Source organism: Muscardinus avellanarius (assembly GCF_963383645.1).
Source record: "Muscardinus avellanarius genome assembly, chromosome: 6".
Classification (NCBI taxonomy): domain Eukaryota; kingdom Metazoa; phylum Chordata; class Mammalia; order Rodentia; family Gliridae; genus Muscardinus; species Muscardinus avellanarius.
Genome location: NC_137791.1, coordinates 49,489,368 through 49,507,883, shown reverse-complemented (window position 1 = coordinate 49,507,883; position 18,516 = coordinate 49,489,368). Strand labels below are relative to the sequence as shown.

General features: G+C 38.1%; 1 protein-coding gene across 1 annotated transcript in view; it reads right to left on the bottom strand.

Annotated features, from left to right (window-relative positions):
* Positions 1–5,274: 5,274 nt before the first annotated feature.
* SLC9B1 (solute carrier family 9 member B1) overlaps positions 5,275–18,516 on the bottom strand; it is a gene marked incomplete at both ends in the record, with an annotated part of 66,464 nt that continues 53,222 nt past the window's right edge. The window contains 5 exons of the mRNA XM_080697179.1: positions 5,275–5,490; positions 7,825–7,961; positions 8,787–8,895; positions 9,595–9,744; positions 15,242–15,348. Of these exons, the coding sequence (XP_080553305.1) occupies positions 5,275–5,490; positions 7,825–7,961; positions 8,787–8,895; positions 9,595–9,744; positions 15,242–15,348 (719 nt within the window). The remainder of the gene's footprint in view (positions 5,491–7,824; positions 7,962–8,786; positions 8,896–9,594; positions 9,745–15,241; positions 15,349–18,516) is intronic.

Below are 18,516 nucleotides of genomic sequence, written 5' to 3'. Positions count from 1 at the left end.
TAAAAAATTGTAAAACATTCTTTAACTTTGTAATTTTTTTTTTGCAGTACTGGGGATGGAACCAGAAGCATTCTACCTCTGAGCTACACCCCAGCCCTATCATTTTTTCTTTATTTTGAAACAACTGAGTTGCAAAGGGCCTAAGTAGCTGAGGCTGTCTGTGAATCCCGATCCTCCTGTTTTGGCCTCCCAAATGCTGGATTGTAAACATGTACCACCACCATGCCCAGCAATTTTGTAATTCTCTACCTTGGAATAGCTCAAAATGTCATTTCTGTATTAAGTAATAGAATAACTAGCCAGGCCTAATGGCACATGCCTGTAATATCTGCACTTGGGAGGCTGAGACAGGAGGATTGCAGATTTGGGGATAGCCTCAGCAACTTTTTTAATTTTTTTTTATTTTTATTGGTGCACTGTATTCATACATCACAGTGGGATACAAACTTTTGTAGACATACATGCACACATCGCCCAGTCAGCCCCCACCCAATCCCCACCCCATTCTCTCCCCATCCCTCCTTCCCATGCTTGGCTTAGTGGTTGACATCTAGTATTATAGCAATTTATCCAAAAGTAAAAATGATAATTTCACATAACAGTTTAATTTGTCTGATACCAAGCTTTTGATGACTTACAGATAACATTTCAATATTTCTTTTTGCTTTCTTTCTTACCAGAGAATATTTCTTTTCTATTTTTTTAGGTGAAACTATCATATATTTATATATTTATTTTTCAGAAAAAATCTATCCTAATATGGAATATGGACTCTAGATACCCAAAATGATCTTGAAAAAGAACAAAGCTAGAAGATATATATTTTCTGATTTCAAACCATATAAAGCTACAATAATTGAAACAGTGTAGTACTGTTCTAAAGGCAGATATATAAACCATTGGAGTTAAAAGCCTAGAGCTAAATTCTTCCCTATATTGTCAAGTTATTTTTGACAAGGTTTCCACAAACATTTGGTGGTGGAAATAATAATCTTTTAACTAAATATTGTTGAAAAATAATACTTACATGGAAAAGAATAAAATTGGACCCTTACCTAATCCCATATACAAATATTAACTCAAAATAGATAAAAGACCTAAATATAATCTTAAGACTATAAACTTTTAGAAGAAAATCTGGGTCATAAAACCTCACCACATTGAAATTGGCAGTGATTTCTTGGATATGATTTCAATGGCACAGGCAACAGAAGAGTAAACAAACTCCCTAAAAAATAAAAAAAATTGTATATCCAAAGACAATGTAAACAGAGTTAAAAGTTACTAATAGAATGGGATAAAATATATCCAAATGCTATATCTGAAGGTATATTAATATTCCAACTAGAAATCCTAAAAATTAACAATAAAGGCAAACAATACAATTTAGAGATAGGTAAAAGACTAACATAAATAATGAATCTCCACAGATAACCAATCTTAGTTGTCTGTTGGATGGAAACTCTTGTTTCTCTGGTTCTGGTGAGTGTTACCTATTTCTTCTTTGTAGTTAATCTCTTTGAGTATTTTCTCTAGCGCTGGTTTTGAAGACATAAATTCCTTCAGTTTCTGTTTGTCATGGAAGCTTCTTATTTCTCCATCTAATTTGATAGAAAGTTGAAATTTTTGGCTGGAAGTTGTTTTCTTTCAGAGTTTGGAATATGTTACTCCAAGCCCTTCTGGCTCTCATGACTTGGTTTGGGAAGTCTGGAGTGATTCTAATTGGTTTGCCTCTGAATGTCACTTGGCCCTTTGTTTTTGTTGCCTTTAAGATTCTCTGCTTGGCTTCCACATTGGTCATTTTGACAATTATGTGGCGTGGGGATCCTCTTCTCCGATCCTGTCTAAAGGGAGTTCTATAAGTTTCCTGGACCTGTGCATCAACCTCTTGCTCTATGTTTGGAAAATTTTCTGCTATTACTTCCTTGAAGAGATTGTTGATCCCTTTGGTTTCACTTTCTTTTCCCTCCTCTATTCCAATTATTCTTAGGTTAGCTCTCTTAAGATGGGCCCATATTTCTTCAATGTCAGATTCCTGCTGTCGGATATTTTTTCCGAGATTAGAAACTATGCGTTCATTTTTGGATTGCTCATCTTCTAAGAGCGAGATTCTGTTCTCCATGTGGTCTAATCGGTTGTTTGTGCTTTGAATTGAGGCCTTTACTTCATTAATTGCATCCTTTATCTCTTTTTGGCTCTCTCTGAGTTCTTTTCGAAGCACCTCTATTATTTCTACAGTTATTTTCCTGATTTGATCTTCTAGAAATCTCTGATTTTCTGTTTTATCAGGTTCTGATGTTGTGGGGTTGTGGGCGGCATTCATTGCTCCAGTATTATTCCTCTTTCCCATGATTTTGGGAGTTTGTGCCTTCTCTGGGTTCTTCCCTTGGGTCACTATGACTTCACCTAAGGTGCTCTGGATCTCGAGTCAGTAGTATCTCAGACCCCACTACTCCTTTACTGGGTTGTATCACAGAGTCTCCGACCCAGAGAGTCGATAGAGGCTGCTTTAGACTATAGTGGGTGCCAGGTTGCACGTTCTCCTATGGTGTGATATCTCTGCCACCGCCACTCCCCCACTGGGTCAAGTCCCAGGGAGTACAGTACTGGGATTTCTCTTCTGTGGCCCGCAATTTGACTCACTGTTCTTGAGTTCGCAGATGTAGCTGTACTGGACTCGGTGAATTCACTGCTGCTGCCGCCGGTGGCAATATGGCGCCGCTGCCACACCCTCAGCCATGAGGCTTGCGTATTTTTTCTTCTCTGGTTTTGAGTTCCACTCTGAGCCCCTGCAGCGTGTGCTGAGCTCAGCCACTGGGAGCTTTAGATGCTCCCTGCGCAGAAAGATCCTGCCTGGCTGTTCCGCAGCGGCTCACCTCGGCTTGCTGTAGCCATCCGGTGAAGTCGCCACTGCTGCTGGCAGTATGGCGCTGCTGCCGCGTCCTCGGGCGTGAGGCCGGTGTATCTCCTCTGTGGCTCTGAGCTCTGTTCTCAGTCTGCTTTCTCTCTGGAGCCTGGTGATTTTTTTGTTTCTCTGGTGGTGGTGTTTTCTGGCTATGAAAGGCACTGATTTTGTGGTAATGGAGATTGGTTGTTAGTGGGGCTCTTAAGCCCCGCTTTTCTCGGTCGCCATCTTCCCGGAAGTCTGAGCCTCAGCAACTTTGTGGGACCCTGGCAGCTTAGTGAGACCCTACTTCACAATAAAAAAAAGGGGGGGGGGCTGGGGATATAGCTCAGAGGTAGAATGGCTTTGGGTTCAACCCCCCCCAGTACAAAAACAAAACAACACACACAGAATGACTAAGCAAGAAAATGTAGTGTGGATTACAAAATTTTTGGTTTAATTAAAATTTCTCAAGTAGTGGGTAAATAAAGACACTTGAAAAACAAAAATAATGTCTTGTATTTATTTGTCTAAATATTATGAACACTTGAACATTGTACATATGGGTAATTGGTTGTAATTTTTAGATGACATTCATAGAGTTAACTTTTATAAAAAATCTAACTCCTGCAACACTACCCTTAAAAGGAGAATATTTCAGTTATAGGGGACATATAAAACATCACATTTAATACTTAGAGAAGATTTTATAAAGCATATTATAGGTATGACAATTTTCCTCCTAATTAAAAACAGTTCCTCATTTTGAAAATGGTTTATTGTATCTCTCTATTAAGATCAACTTTTCATTTTCAAATCTAATTATCTTGTGAACTGAAATGCTTAAATTTTATTAGTGACAATGATGCCTCATGATTTAAATATTTGTCCAGCCTGAGGTTTTAGATTTGAATACTATATTAGTATTAAAATAGTTGAAAATGAGGCATGGAATCTGTGCTGTGTTGTAAAGTTATAAAATAAAATGTCACTAGAATAGTAGCTGTTTTATCTTTTCCCAGAGTTATCTGGGAGTGTTTGAACTTTTGCCAGTTTTGGTGATAGGTTTTGTAAAAGGCCTCAGTCTTTATAGAAATTACATCTAGTTTTGATCACCTTTTTGTTTTTCACACGGCAAATTTATGTGCAAATTCCACATTCTGTGCTTTTTAAATACCTTGCTTATGTGTAAGAGGAAACGATGAACTAATATTCATTCTTTGCATCAGGCTTTTGCCAAATAAATATGAACAATATTTAAGAGACCATTCGTTAAGGCCATCTGAAGAGCTTTGACATGATTTTTTTAACTTTAAAATAAAGATTATTGAAACCAACTGAAACTGTGTTGCTTGTGATAAGTTTTACGTTAGCAGCACAGAGTTCATCACCCAGAATTGAGAAGCAATTCTATATTACTAAGGTAAAGAAACTCATCTAGACTCCATTTGTCTTGTTTCTGCAGGCTGCCTTTAATGCTTATACTTCAAAATACTAGTTGAAACTATAGATACAGTTTTCATTGGGATTTGGTATTATTTCTGTTAATAAAAACGATGTTTCATCTAAAAATTGCTAAAGTAGGCCAGGCATGGTGGCGCATGCTTGTAATCCCTGCGCTTGGGAGGCTGAGGCAGGAGGATCACACAGGTTCGAAGCCAGCCTCAGATACTTAGTGAGGCTCTCAGCAACTTAGTGAGACCCTGTTTCCAAATAAAATATGAAAATGGTCTGGGAGTACAGCCTGGAGGTAGAAAGCTTCTGGGTTCCACCCCTAGTACCACCAAAATAAATAAAATAAAATAAAATAAAAATCGCTAAACCAGACTTTCATTTTCAGGGAATTCAGCAGAACCTAACTTAAGACTAACTTAGGTTCTTTTACTTAACATTATTCATTCATATCGTCACTAACATCAGAGTGTAAAATCAAGTTAGTTGACCTCTATAAAGTTGCTATATTTTGTTTCTGTCACTTTTTTTCTTGGTCCTCCTTTAAATTGAACGGCTTAACTGATGGGTAGTTCTACCCCTGCTGTTGGGAAGGAAGCAGCCTTATATCTTACCAAGTTCAACAGTCAAAGTTTTTCTTTTTGTCGTTAAGTTCATTTAATTTTTATTATACTTAGATGATACCATGACATCTAATTAATTCTTATGGGTTACTTCTTTGTTCTTGAAATAGGTAACTACTAAGAAAGCATTCCATTTAATACTGTTTTTATTAAATTTACTTTGGAAGCAAAAATCAGAGGAAAGCCCTATAGAGAAATCACACATTTGCTAAATTCTGGATTCTATATACAGTCTCCATATATTTATACTTCAAAAATTTTCTGTCCTGTGAAAAAATTTATTAAAAGAAGGTGAGCGATGGCAAATCAACTTCTTTAATGATGTACTTCTCTTGGCAGCGGCCGTTGTACTATGTTCGGATCATAATGGCGTGTAAGTATTTTGGGTCCTAGTATGCCAATAAGTAGCGCTCCATTTGGAGCTGTGATCAAGATGGCTAAAAAGGCGACTGTCATCACATTCTTTGAATACGATTCCAAGTGGGGTGCAGTGAGCTTTGCTGTTTCTAGAGCCAGAGGACCTAATACAGCCTGCATTTGGGGAGGGGTGGGACATAGAGAAAAACGTTAATCAGAGTTAACATATAACAACAGCAAATTGCTCTTGTAAAATAAACAGAGCCTAATACTAGATTAGTAGGAAAAAAAAAAGTGCTCAGTAATTTTCACCAAGCCTGTGTTCTTCCTAGCAAATCTGTCTGGAGGAAAGCAGCAATAGCGACAAAGCAGGAAGCGAACGTTGAGGGCTGATCTTATCCGCTCGTCCCCTTGGCTCCCTGTTGAAACCTCTCTTGTGTGTGCTCAGATGGCCCCAGCAGCTCCGGAGTTCTAACTGAACCAGGGTTTTGCGTAGCTGCCTTTGCCAAGTACCACTAAATTCTTGGCTGCAACAAGACAATGCCCAATGCTGAGGTTTCTGAGACTTCTCTAGGATCTGTTGCTCTTCTCATTGTTCTTCTTACTTGGGAGGTGGTGTGATGCAGTAGAACTCAGAAGGGTTAGAATCTGTCAGAGCTTGAATTCTATTTTACCTGCAACCAGGTAAGAGACTCAAGCTCCCCAATCTCATTACTTGTAAAAAAAAATAAACAACATACTACTGCATGGTGGTAAGGATTAAATATGAGGATACAAAGAACACCTAAAACTGAGTCGGCATTTAGGTAACTTTGAGTCTCTTTCTCTTCCCACTCGCTCCTCATCCTCTGTGAGGGGATAAATTGCTTTCAATTTTTTTTTTTTCTTTCCGGTACTGGGGATGGAACCCAGGGGCATTCTACCTCTGAGCTACACCCCCAGCCCTATTTTTTATTCTTTATTTTTTGAAACAGGGTCCCACTGAGTTGCAGAGGGCCTCACTAAGTAGTAGCTGAGGCTGTCCGTGAACTGCAATCCTCCAGTCTTAGCCTACCAAATGCTGGGATTACAAGCGTGCACCACCACGCCCGGTTATCAATTTTGTTTTATTTATTGCTTTTGTTTTGTATACTGGAGGTTGAACCCAGGAGCATTCCACTTCCAAGCTATGTTCTCAGCCCTATTTTATTTTTATTTTATTTTATTTTTATTTTGAAACAGAGTCTCGCTAAGTTGCTGAGGATCTTGCTAAATTGCTGAGGCTGGTCTTGAACCTTCCATCTTTCTGTCTCAGCCTCCCAAGTAACTGAGATCACAGGCATGTGTCACCATGCCCATCTTGAATTTTGTTTTAGGATGATCCTTATAAATCATACATTTTCCCCCAGGTATAGTCTATTATATATATTTTTAGTACCTGAAACAACTTTCTTGTTAATTCTGTGTGTGTGTGTGTGTGTGTGTGTGTGTGTGTGTGTGTGTGTTACTGGAGATCAAACTACTGAGGAGTTTTCTATCACTGAGCTATATTCCCAGTCCTTTTTTCATTTTTCATTTTTAAACAGGGACTTGCCGAATTGCCAGGTTGGCCTTCAACACACACACACACACACACACACACACACACACACACACACACTGCATAAAGCTCGAAAGTATTAGTCATTAAAATATACTTTTTAATTTTGAATGATTGCTTATTTTAATAAGCAGTTATCGAACTTTTTTTTTGTGTGTGTGAGTACTGGAGATTGAACCCAAGGGTATTCTACCTTTGAACTATATGCTCAACCCTTTTTATTTTTTGTTATGAAATAGAGTCTTACTGGATTGCTGAGAGTTCCACTATGTTGCTGAGGCTTTCCTCAAAACTGCAATCCTCCTGTTTCAGCCTCCCAAGTACTGGGATTATAGGCATGCACCACTATGCCTGGCCTTCAATCAAACATTTAAAAAGCAAGGTTAATTACTCCACTTTGTGTGTGTGTGTGTGTGTGTGTGTGTGTGTGTGTGTGTGTGTGTGTGGTGTGTGTGTGTGTGTGTGGTACTAGTGACTGAACCGAGGGGAATTCTACCTCTGAGCTACACCCCAGGATCTCACTAAGTTGTGGGATGCCTTACTAAGTAGCTGAGGCAGCTGTCAACTTGTGATCTTTCTGTTTCAGCCTCCCAAGTATAGGAATGTAGTGTGTGCCACCACACCAAGCTTATCTCACATTTTTGATTGGAGGATTTTTATTTAGGAATTTTTTTTTTTGGTGGTACTGGGGGTGGAACCCAGGGGCTTTTCTACCTCTGGGCTTTACTTCCAGATCTATTTTATATTTTATTTGGAAACAGGGTCTCACTAAGTTGCCGAGAGTCTAAGTAGCCTCAAACCTGTGTGATCCTCCTGTCTCAGCCTCCCAAGTACAGGGATTACAAGCATGAGCCACCATGCCCGGCTTTACTTATGATTTTAAAAAGTCACCAAAACTAAAATTATTACAATGACTTAATATTTCTTACCTGGACTGTAGCTTTTGGTATCCATGCTAAAGCAATAAATATTCTCTCCTTAAAAGTAAAACTAGTACAACACATCAATGTAAATGTTGCTATAACTCGAACACACAATGCCAAACTCAGGGTAGCAACACAAATGCCTGCAAGTAGATAAAAACAAACATAAATAACAAAAGATTTTGGAAGAAGTGGTTCTTTATGTCTAGAGAGATGGTTTCTAAAACTTCAGAAGGAATTTTAAGGCTGTTGCCACTTTTTTTTTTTTTAGTAAAAATAATTATAGACAATACATATATGATATAAGGTGCCAGGAATCATCTGATGGTAGGAGTTCCATGAAAAACGAGACAAATAACATTTATCCAATTCTGAGCTAATAGATTCTGAATTGAGTTTATTAAATTCTCAACTAACAGCCGGGCATGGTGGTGCACACTTGTAATCCCCGTGCTTGGGAGGTGGAGACAGGAGGATCTCGCAGGTTCAAACCCAGCCATGCTGGCTTAAGAGACCCTGTTTCAAAAAAAGAATTATAAAATAGGTCTGGGAGTGTAACCTGGAGGGAGAAGGGTTTCAAGGAACTCCAGTACCACACACACAAAAAAATTCTCAACTAATTAATAGACATTTTTGGAAATAATTTTAAATGAAAACAATACATCTGGTGGTTTCTAGTATTTTACCTCAGAAGAGAAATTTTAGTCTCTACTTCCTCAGATCACTCCAGGAAGATATTTGGGGAAGTCAATGGTTAAAAAACAACAAACAGACAATAAATAAAAGACAAAAGCAAACACAGTAAAGGAAGAGCAAAGGAATATAGTATTATATTCCAAGAGTAAAGGAATATAGTATTAAGCTGAGTGTCTGAAGGTCTTTGTAGCTACTCAAAGGTGTAATTAAAAGCTTATAGTTTTCTTAAATATTTTTGAATCTTCTATCTTTTGTCCTGAAATTATTCTTACCAATAGTATTTGATTCAAGAGCTGAAACAGATACTTCTGCTCCAACTAAGCCAAAAAGAAGAGGTTGAAAAATAGTCCATGTAGTTGCAATAATTTTTTGGACTCCAATCTTTGGAAAAGAGAAATGCATTTATAATTATTGTGGCATATAATGATTATTAAATTTTAGAAATTTAAAATTAGACTTAATTTTTTTGTACTAGAGATTGAACCCAGGGGTGTTCTTCCCCTGAGATCTTTTAAATTTTCTTAAATTTCTTCCTCCAGCTCTTTTTTTTTTATTTTGAAACACAGTCTCAATAAATTTCTGAGGCTAGCTTTACACTTGTGATCCGCCTGTCTCAGCCTCCCAAATACTAGGATCACCACTATGCCTGCAAGTTATTGTTAAATTTAATAAATTTAAGGTATTCTATTTTTAGTGTAAGTATTCTTTATAAAAGTAAAGTTAAAGCAGGGTGTTGTGGCACACATCTGTAATCCCAGTGCTTGGGAGGTTGAAACAAGATGGCAGGTTCAAAGGCAGTGTGTGATAACTTACTGAGACTGTTTTTCACAATAAAAAGTAAGGGCTGGGGTGTAGCTCAGTGATAACCCCAAGCCCCCAGGCACAATCTTCAGTAACAGAAACAACATTGAAAAGGAAAGACAATTATTATTCTTCCTCCTCCTCTTCCTGGCGATTGACCTCAGAGGAATTTTACTACTAAGTTAAACTCCTAGCTCTATCATATTTTTAATTTTGAAAGAGGCCTGGGTTCAATTCCCAGCACCACACACACAAAAAAGATATATTAAAAATATTTACCTTATTTTTGGACCATTTTGTTGATGCAAGGAAAGATAATACTAGTGTGCATAATCCTCCAGCTCCGTGTAAACCAATGTGCTGGCTGCCTAGGACAGCAGAAACACACATACTCGAAACAAGAAATGCCCTCTTCCTTGAAAGTTGTTCCTACAAAGAGATATTTAAAGAGATATTTAAAATTCATTTCATGAACTTCCGGGAAGATGGCAACTGAGAAAAGCAGTGTTTATGAGTCCTGCTAACACTTGATCTCTATTGCCACAAAATCAGCGCTTTTCATAGCCAGAAAACACTATCAGCAGAGAAATAAAAACTGTAAATACAAGGGAAAGAGAAAAAGAAGACTAGAAGAACAACCAGAGACCAGAAAAGAAACCAGCCAGAACTGCAGTGGCAGATGCTGGACTGGCACCATCTCGCCTCACAGCACCAGGCTCCAGAGAGGAAAGGTAAACAAGGAGCTGAAGTGAGCAGCTGTGGATCATTCAGGTGTAATTCAGCAGTTCTTTCAGCGCAAAGAATGTCTAAAACTCCCAGTGGCTAAGCTCATCACTCCCTCCAGGGACTCAGAACAGAGCTCAAAACCAGAAAAGAAATACATCAGCCTCAGAACCAAGGGCGTGACAGTGGTGCCATATTGCCAGCAGAAGCGGCAAGTTCACCATGCCCATGACAGCTACAGATCAGCACGCAAAACAACCATAAGTGATATTGTGGCCCCCAAAGGAGAAATCCCAGCACTGCACCCCCAGGAACTTGTACAGCTTTGATAATTTCCCTGGGTCTGAGATTTTGCAGTCCAACCCAGTGAAGGAGCAGCAGTGGCAGAGATACCACATCCTAGTCACAGCTTGCCATGGGAAAACACCCAGCCTAGCACCCCCACAGTCTTGCGCAGCCTTGATTATCTCCCTGGGTCTGAGACTTTGTGATACAACCCAGTAAAGGAGTAGTGGCGGCTGATATTACCACAAATTTGAGATCCAGAACACCCTAAGTGAAGTCGTGGTGACTCAGGAAAGAACCCAGAGAAGGCACAAACTTATGAAATCATGGGAAAGAGGAACAACAATGGAGCAATGAACATCCACAACCCCACAATATCAGAACCTGATAACAAATTCAGAGATATTCAGAATATAAAATCAGGAATATAACTGTAGAAATAATACAGGACCTTCTAAAAGAATTTAAAGAGAGTCTAAAAGAAACAAAGGATGCAATCATTGAAGTAAAGGCATCAATTCAAACTATAACAATTGATTAGACCACATGGAGAATAGAATCTCACTCATAGAAGATGATCACTAGAATGAATGCATAATTTATAACTTAGAAATATAAATTCAACAGCAGGAATGTGATATTGAAGAAATATGGGCCCATTTTAAGAGAGCTATCCTAAGAATAATCAGAATAGAGGAGGGAAAAGAAGGTGAAACCAAAGGGATCAATAATCTCTTCAAAGAAGTAATAGCAGAAAATTTCCCAAACATAGAGCAAGAGGTTGATACACAGGTCCAGGAAACTTATAGAACTCCCTTTAGACAGGATCAGAGAAAAGGATCCTCACGCCACATAATTGTCAAAATGACAATTTTCCATCCACCAGACAACTAAGCACACCAGAACCAGAGAAACAAGATTTTCCATCCACCAGACAACTAAGCAAAGAAGAATTAAACAGTATTTCAAACAGAAATAAAATCTTACCATGTTAGGAATTAAAAATTATCTCTCAATAATCACACTGAATGTAAATGGCCTCAATTCCCCAATAAAAAGATATCAAGTGGCAAAATGAATGAAAAATCAGAATCCATCCATCTGCTGCTTACAAGAAACACACCTTAAAAGTAAAGACAGTAATAAACTCAAGGTAAAGGGCTGGAGCAAGGTAATTCATGCTAACGGAACTCGAAGGCAAGCAGGAGTAGCAGCTATGATATCAGACAAGTTAGACTTCAAACCCAAACTTATTAGAAGAGACAAAGAAGGTCATATTTTACTGGTAAAAGGAATAATTCAGCAAGAGGAAATAACAATAATCAACATCTATGTCCCAAACATAGGTGCAGCTACTTTCATAAAACAAACTCTGTGACATTAAGTCACACATAAAACCCAATACAATAATACCGGGAGACTTCAACATACCTCTCACAACATTAGACCGATCTTCCAGACAAAAGGTCAGTAAAGATGCCTCAGAACTAAAGAACACCATTAATCAAATGAACCTGTTGGACACATATAGAATATTTCACTCAACAAGAGTGGAGTTTACATTTTTCTCAGCTGCTCACAAAACCTTCTCCAAAATAGATCACATCCTGGGACACAAAATGAGCACTAGCAAATTCAAAAACTGTTACATACTTTCCTGTGTCATTTCAGACCATAATGGAATGAAACTAGAAATCAACTATAGGAAGACCAAGAGAAACAACATAAACATGTGGAGACAGAACAACACTCTTCTGAAAGAAGAATGGGTCATAGAAGATTTAAGAGGTGAAATCAAGAAATTTCTAGAAACAAATGAAAAAAATGATACAACATATCAAAACCTCTGGGACACTTTGAAGGCAGTATGAAGAGGAAAATTTATAGCACTGAGTGCTCACATAAGAAAAACAGAAAATCTTCAAATATATAACCTAATGACACATCTCAAAGCCCCTGAAAAGCAGGAACAATTGAACCCCAAAGCCAGTAGAAGACAGGTAATTATTAAAATGAGAGCCAGAGTTAACAAAATAGAGAATAAAAAACAATACAGAAAATCAACAAAACCAAAAGCTGGTTTCTAAAAAAAAATTAATAAGATAGATAAACCACTAGCTAATTTAACTAAAAAAACAGAGAGAATCAACCTAAGTTATGTAGATAAGAGATGAAATAGGAGATATTACTACTGACTGTGTAGAAATCCAGAGGATTATCAGAAACTACTTTGAAAAACTATACTCCAACAAAATTGAAAGTGTGAAGGAAATCGACAACTTTCTAGATAAATGCAACCTTCCTAAACTGGGTCAAGAAGATATAGAAAATTTAAACCAACCAATAGCAATCAAAGAGATTGTAACCACAATAAAGAGCTTACCATCAAAGAAAAGCCCAGGACCAGATGGTTTTCCAAGTGAATTCTAGAAAACCTTTATAGAAGAGTTAATCCCAAAACTCTTCAAACTATTTCATGAAATAGAAAATAGTGGGACTCTCCCAAATACATTCTATGAAGCCAACATCACACTAATACCCAAAGCAAATAAAGACAGTTCAAGGAGGAAAACTACAGGCCTCTATCTCTGATGAACTTGGATGCAAAACAATGAAACAAAATACTAGCAACACACATTCAAAACCACATAAAGAAAATCATACATCATGACAGGGTTGGGTTCATCCCATGGATGCAAGGCTGGTTCAACATACAAAAATCAATCCATGTAATTCTTCATATAAACAGAATCAAAATAAAAAACTACGTGATCATTTTAGTAGACACTGAAAAAGCATTTGATAAAATCCAACATCTATTTATGATAAAAAAAACACTGCAGAGAATTAGAATAGAAGGAACATATCTCAACATCATAAAGGCAATCTACAATAAGCCCACTGCCAACATCATATTAAATGGGGAAAAATTTTAAGAATTCCCCCGAAAAACAGGAATGAGACAAGGATGTCCATTATCATCACTTCAATATAGTACTAGAGACTCTAGCTAGAGCAATAAGGCAAGAAAAGGAAATCAAAGGAATACAAATAGGGAAAGAAGAACTCAAACTCTGTCTATTTGCAGATGACATGATACTATATTTAGAAAACCCAACAAACTCAACCAAAGGCTTACAGAACTGATCAACAAATTCAGCATAGTGTCTGCATACAAAATCAATCTTAAAAAATCAGAAGCTTTTCTGTACACCAACCATAAATCCACTGAAAAAGAAGTTCAGTAAACACTTCCACTCAGGATCTCCCACAAAAAAATAAAAGTTAGGAATAAACTTAACCAAGGAGGTAAAAGATATCTACAAAGAAAATTATAAAACACTGAAAAAAGAAATTGAAGAAGATCTTAGAAGATGGAAAGATTTTCCACATTCATGGATAGGCAGAATAAATATCATTAAAATGGCCATCCTTCCAAAAGTGATCTACGGATTCAGTGCAATCCCCATTAAACTACTAAGATCATTCCTCACAGACATAGAAAAATCAGTCCTTAAATTTATTTGGAATAACAAAGAGCCCAGAATAGCCAAAGTAGTTTTCAGCAACAAAAACTATGCAGAATAAACATACTACAAAGCCATTGTAATAAAAACAGCCTGGCACTGGCACAAAAACAGATACATAGACCAATGGAACAGAATAGAAGACCCAGAAACAAGTTCACAGACTTTCAGCCAATTTATTTTTGACAAAGGGGCCAAAAACATACACTGGAAAAAAGATAGCCTGTTCAGCAAATGGTGTTGGCAAAGCTGGTTAACCAAGAACCCTAGTACCACCAAGAAAAAAAAATGTTCAAAAGAAATATACATATATATATATATATATATAATATTATAGTTATTCCCAAAGATATATATATATATATATATATATATATATATATATATAAAACTTTGGGAATAACTATAAAATATTAAATATTTATAAAAATATATAAATTTATATATAAATATATAAAAATATATAAATAACTATAAAATATTTATATATATACAAAATATATATATATTTTGTGGTACTGGGGGTAGAACCCAGGGGCTTTTCTACCTCCAAGGTATACCCCCAGACCTACTTTATAGTTTATTTGGAAACAGGGTCTCACTAAGATGCTGAGAGCCTCACTAAATAGCTGAGGCTGGCTTCAAACCTGTGCGATACTACTGTCTCAACCTCCCAAGTACGGGGATTACAAGCATGTGCACCCACTCCCTTTTCCAAAGGAAATGTTTTTGAGTTAAAAATATTTGAAAACTTTGTCAAGCACCATTAGAGAATTTACTGGAGAAAGGTGTGAGGTGGAATGAGAGATATATTCTGATTTAAGTACGTTTTTCTGATATTCCTTATTTGCCAAATCAGGAAACAGACATTAATCAAGGCTACTGATATGTGTCAATCACTAATGTGCTCAGCTTTAAGCACAGAGTTATTGGAGGCTAATTTTGAGTAAAGTGGGTTAAATATGAAATTTAATATTTTATAGTTATTCCCAAAGTTCAAATCATGGTATGGTTTGGATGTTGAATGTCTTCCAAAGACATGTGTTAGAGGCTTGGTCACTATAGTGGTACCACTGGGTGATTGTAGAACCTTTGGAAAGTGGGATCTTATGTGAAGTTCTTTGGTAATTACAAGAACATTATGGGATCTCAGCTCCTTCCTCCTACTTCTCCTCCCTATTTCATGATGGTTTTAATCTGCCATGTGCACCTGACTTGCTGCAGGCAGAAAACGATGGGGCCAATCAATTATGGACCGGAATATCCCAACACTCTGAGCCAGAATAAACCCTTTATTTTCTAAGTTAATTATCTTGAATAGTTAATTATAGAGATGGAAAGCTAACTAGCACACTATAATTCTACACAACAGAGTAATTTTTAAAATTTACCTGATCATCACTTGGGAAATACCGAACAAATAATCCCATGATAGTTCCTGTCAGCACACCGACAAGTATGTCTTTCAAAGATGATAGGACAGTATTAAGTATACCACCTGTAAGGGCACACAATAAGGGAAATATTCACAGAGAAATACTTTCACACACACACTATACATCAGAAAATCAAATCTAAGTGGTTCACGAGGAAAGGTAACATTTTATAGAACGAATCTTTATTTTTTATTTATTTTTTATTTTTTGGTGGTACTGGGGGTGGAACCCAGAGGCTTTCTACCTCCGGGATATACTCCCAGACCTTTTTTATATTTTATTTGGAAACAGGGTCTAAGTTGCTGAAAGCCTCACTAAGTAGCTGAGGCTGGCTTCGAACCCGTGCGATCCTCCTATCTCAGCCTCCCAAGCGTGGGGATTACAAGCGTGCGCCACCACACCCAGCTAGAACAAATCTTTAAAACTGGACCCTTTATTGTGACATTGTGAAGACATATTTAGAAATATTTGAAATCAAATTTGTATCCTCAAACTATATATATATATGAGTTGTGCATATTCTAACACAATTCTGAGTTGTGAGTGTGTATATATATATATGTTATATATATCAGAAGTGTTGATAGTTTAAATGGGTTAGAAAATAAAGAATTGTATATATATAATACAACATATACTTTATATATATTCAACTTTATATTTTTATGTAAATTTATATATTGTATATTGTATATATCTAGACATTTATTTATATTGTAGACATTTATTTATATATACAGAACTCAGAAATTTTCATAGTAGCCAGGCATAGTGGCACACGCTTGTAATCCCAGTACTTGGAAGGATGAGAGAGGAGGATCGAAGATAGAGTGACCAGCCTCAGTTACTTAGTGAGGCCCTCTGCAACTTAGTGAGACCCCCATGTCAAAAAAAAAAAAGAAAAAAAAGGGCCGGCGTGGTGGCGCACGCCTGTAATCCCATGCTTGGGAGGCGGAGACAAGAGGATCGTGTAGGTTCGAAGTCAGCGGCTGGCTTAAGAGACCCTGTTTCCAAATAAAAAGAGTATAAAATAGGTCTGGGAGTGTAGCCCGGAGGTGGAAGGGTTTCCAGGAACCCCAGTACCACACACACACACACACAAAAGAATGAAAAATAGGGCTGGGGATATAGCTCCAAGGTAGAATGCCCAATCCCCAGTACCACACACACACACATATACACACAGAGAAATTTCCATAGTATAAATGGGCAAGAAAACAAAGAATTAACAATAGGCCAAAATGGGACCCCATTCTACAACCAACCAATAACACCCTATGAGGCAGAAGAATGGAGAGAGACTGACAATGTGCTATTATGCAAGACAGACACAGAAAAACTTAATATAAAATAATTTTATTTTAGTCAGTCCTTGAAATAGCCAAGGATCAACTAAATTTCCAACATATATTATATCTATGTATACTACATATCCATATTTGAAGTGCTTGTCCCTATTTAAAAAATAATAAGCGAAAAAACCCTGATTCTCAGTTTAAAAAACGTAAAGTTCTCCACTGAGTATCAGACTACCTACAGTATCGAAGTATATATATTTTAGAAATATTTTCCATTAAAGACAATGAAGCAAAATGAGATCAGCAAACAGTAGAATGGAATCCCCCAACAGACAGCGAACAACAATATATGGCCCAAAATCCTTTATGGAACTCCATAAACCAATTAAGAAACTGCAGTAACCTAGGCAAATCCAAAAGCAGTGTATGGAAATAAATAAGGACAGCTGCTGCACTGTACCTGTAACAGCTCTTCTCTAAACCAGCACAGACTGGCACAACTGGGGAAGAAGGGAAGATTCTCATGAAGTTGCCTGAGGTCCTTGTCTCTGTCTTACCCGACCTCCAATCTGCATACTTGGATATGCAAGTGTGATTGAGAACAGAGGAGAGTTTAGAGGCATGTTCCAGATCCAGGGAATCTTCAGAACCATAGACAGACAACAAATGGAACAAAAGCTCCAGAAAAGGAACTGGCAAACCTCTCTAATTGGAATATTACATGCACAAGCTGAGAGAAAATGCATTCAGAAAAAGTCTGACAGGTTTCCATAATCTATAGCCAGGCCGGTTGATGAAAATCTTTTGTAAAAAGCTAGTCAATAAAGACTAAGAGAAGTAGCAGTCTTTCCAAATGCTAAATCCCAGCAAAAGCCAGGTGTAGCAGTGCATGCTTGTAATCCTAGCACTTAGGAGGCTAAGACAGGAGGATCACAGGTTCAAGACCAACCTCAGCAACTTAGTGAGGCCCTGTGCAATTTAGTGAGACCCTGTTTCAAAACAAAAAATAAAATAAGGCTGGGCATATAGCTCAGAGGTAGAATTTCCCTGGGTTCAATCTCTAGTAGCAGAAGAAGAAAAGAAGAAGGAGAAGAAGAAAAAGGAGAAAAAGAAGAATCCCAGCATACAAAGAAATAGAAAATCATAAACAAATTAAAGGAACAAATTAAATCTAAAAAAAAAATCCCTAAAGAAATGGAGATCTAGAAAAATCAGCGCCTTTCATAGCCAGAAAACACCACCATCAGAGAAACAAAAAAATCACCAGCCCCGGAGAGGAGGGAGGTCTCATAACAGAGCTCAGAGCCACAGAGGGGATATGCCGGCCTCACGGCCAAAGACACAGGAGCAGCGCCTTATTGCCGGTGGCAGCGGCGAGCTCACTGGAAGGCTACGACTCCAGACCAACGCACTCAACAGCCCACCAGGCTCCAGAGAGGAGTGGCGGACAGCGAGCCGAGGTGAGCCACTGCGGAAGAGCCCGGACAGCAAGCCGAGGTGAGCCGCTGCGGAAGAGCCTGAAGAGCGAGCCAAGGTGAGCCGCTGCTGAAGAGCCCGGCGGGATTCAGCAGATTTTTCGGCGCAGGGAGCATCTAAAGCTCCCAGTGGCTGGGCTCAGCACATGCTGAAGGGACTCAGAGCAGAGTTCAAAAACAGAGAAGAAATACGCCAGCCTCACAGCCGAGGGTATGGCAGCGGCGTCATATTGCCACCAGTGGCAGCGGCAGCAGCAGCGAATTCACCGAGTCCACTACAGCTCCATCTGTGTATTCAACAACAGTGAGTCAAATTGTGGGCCCCAGAGGAGAAATCCCAGTACTGACTCCCAGGGACTTGACCCAGTGGGGGAGTGGCGGTGGCAGAGATATCACACCATAGGAGAACGCGCAACCTGGCACCACCCCCTAGTCTAAAGCAGCCTCTATTGACTCC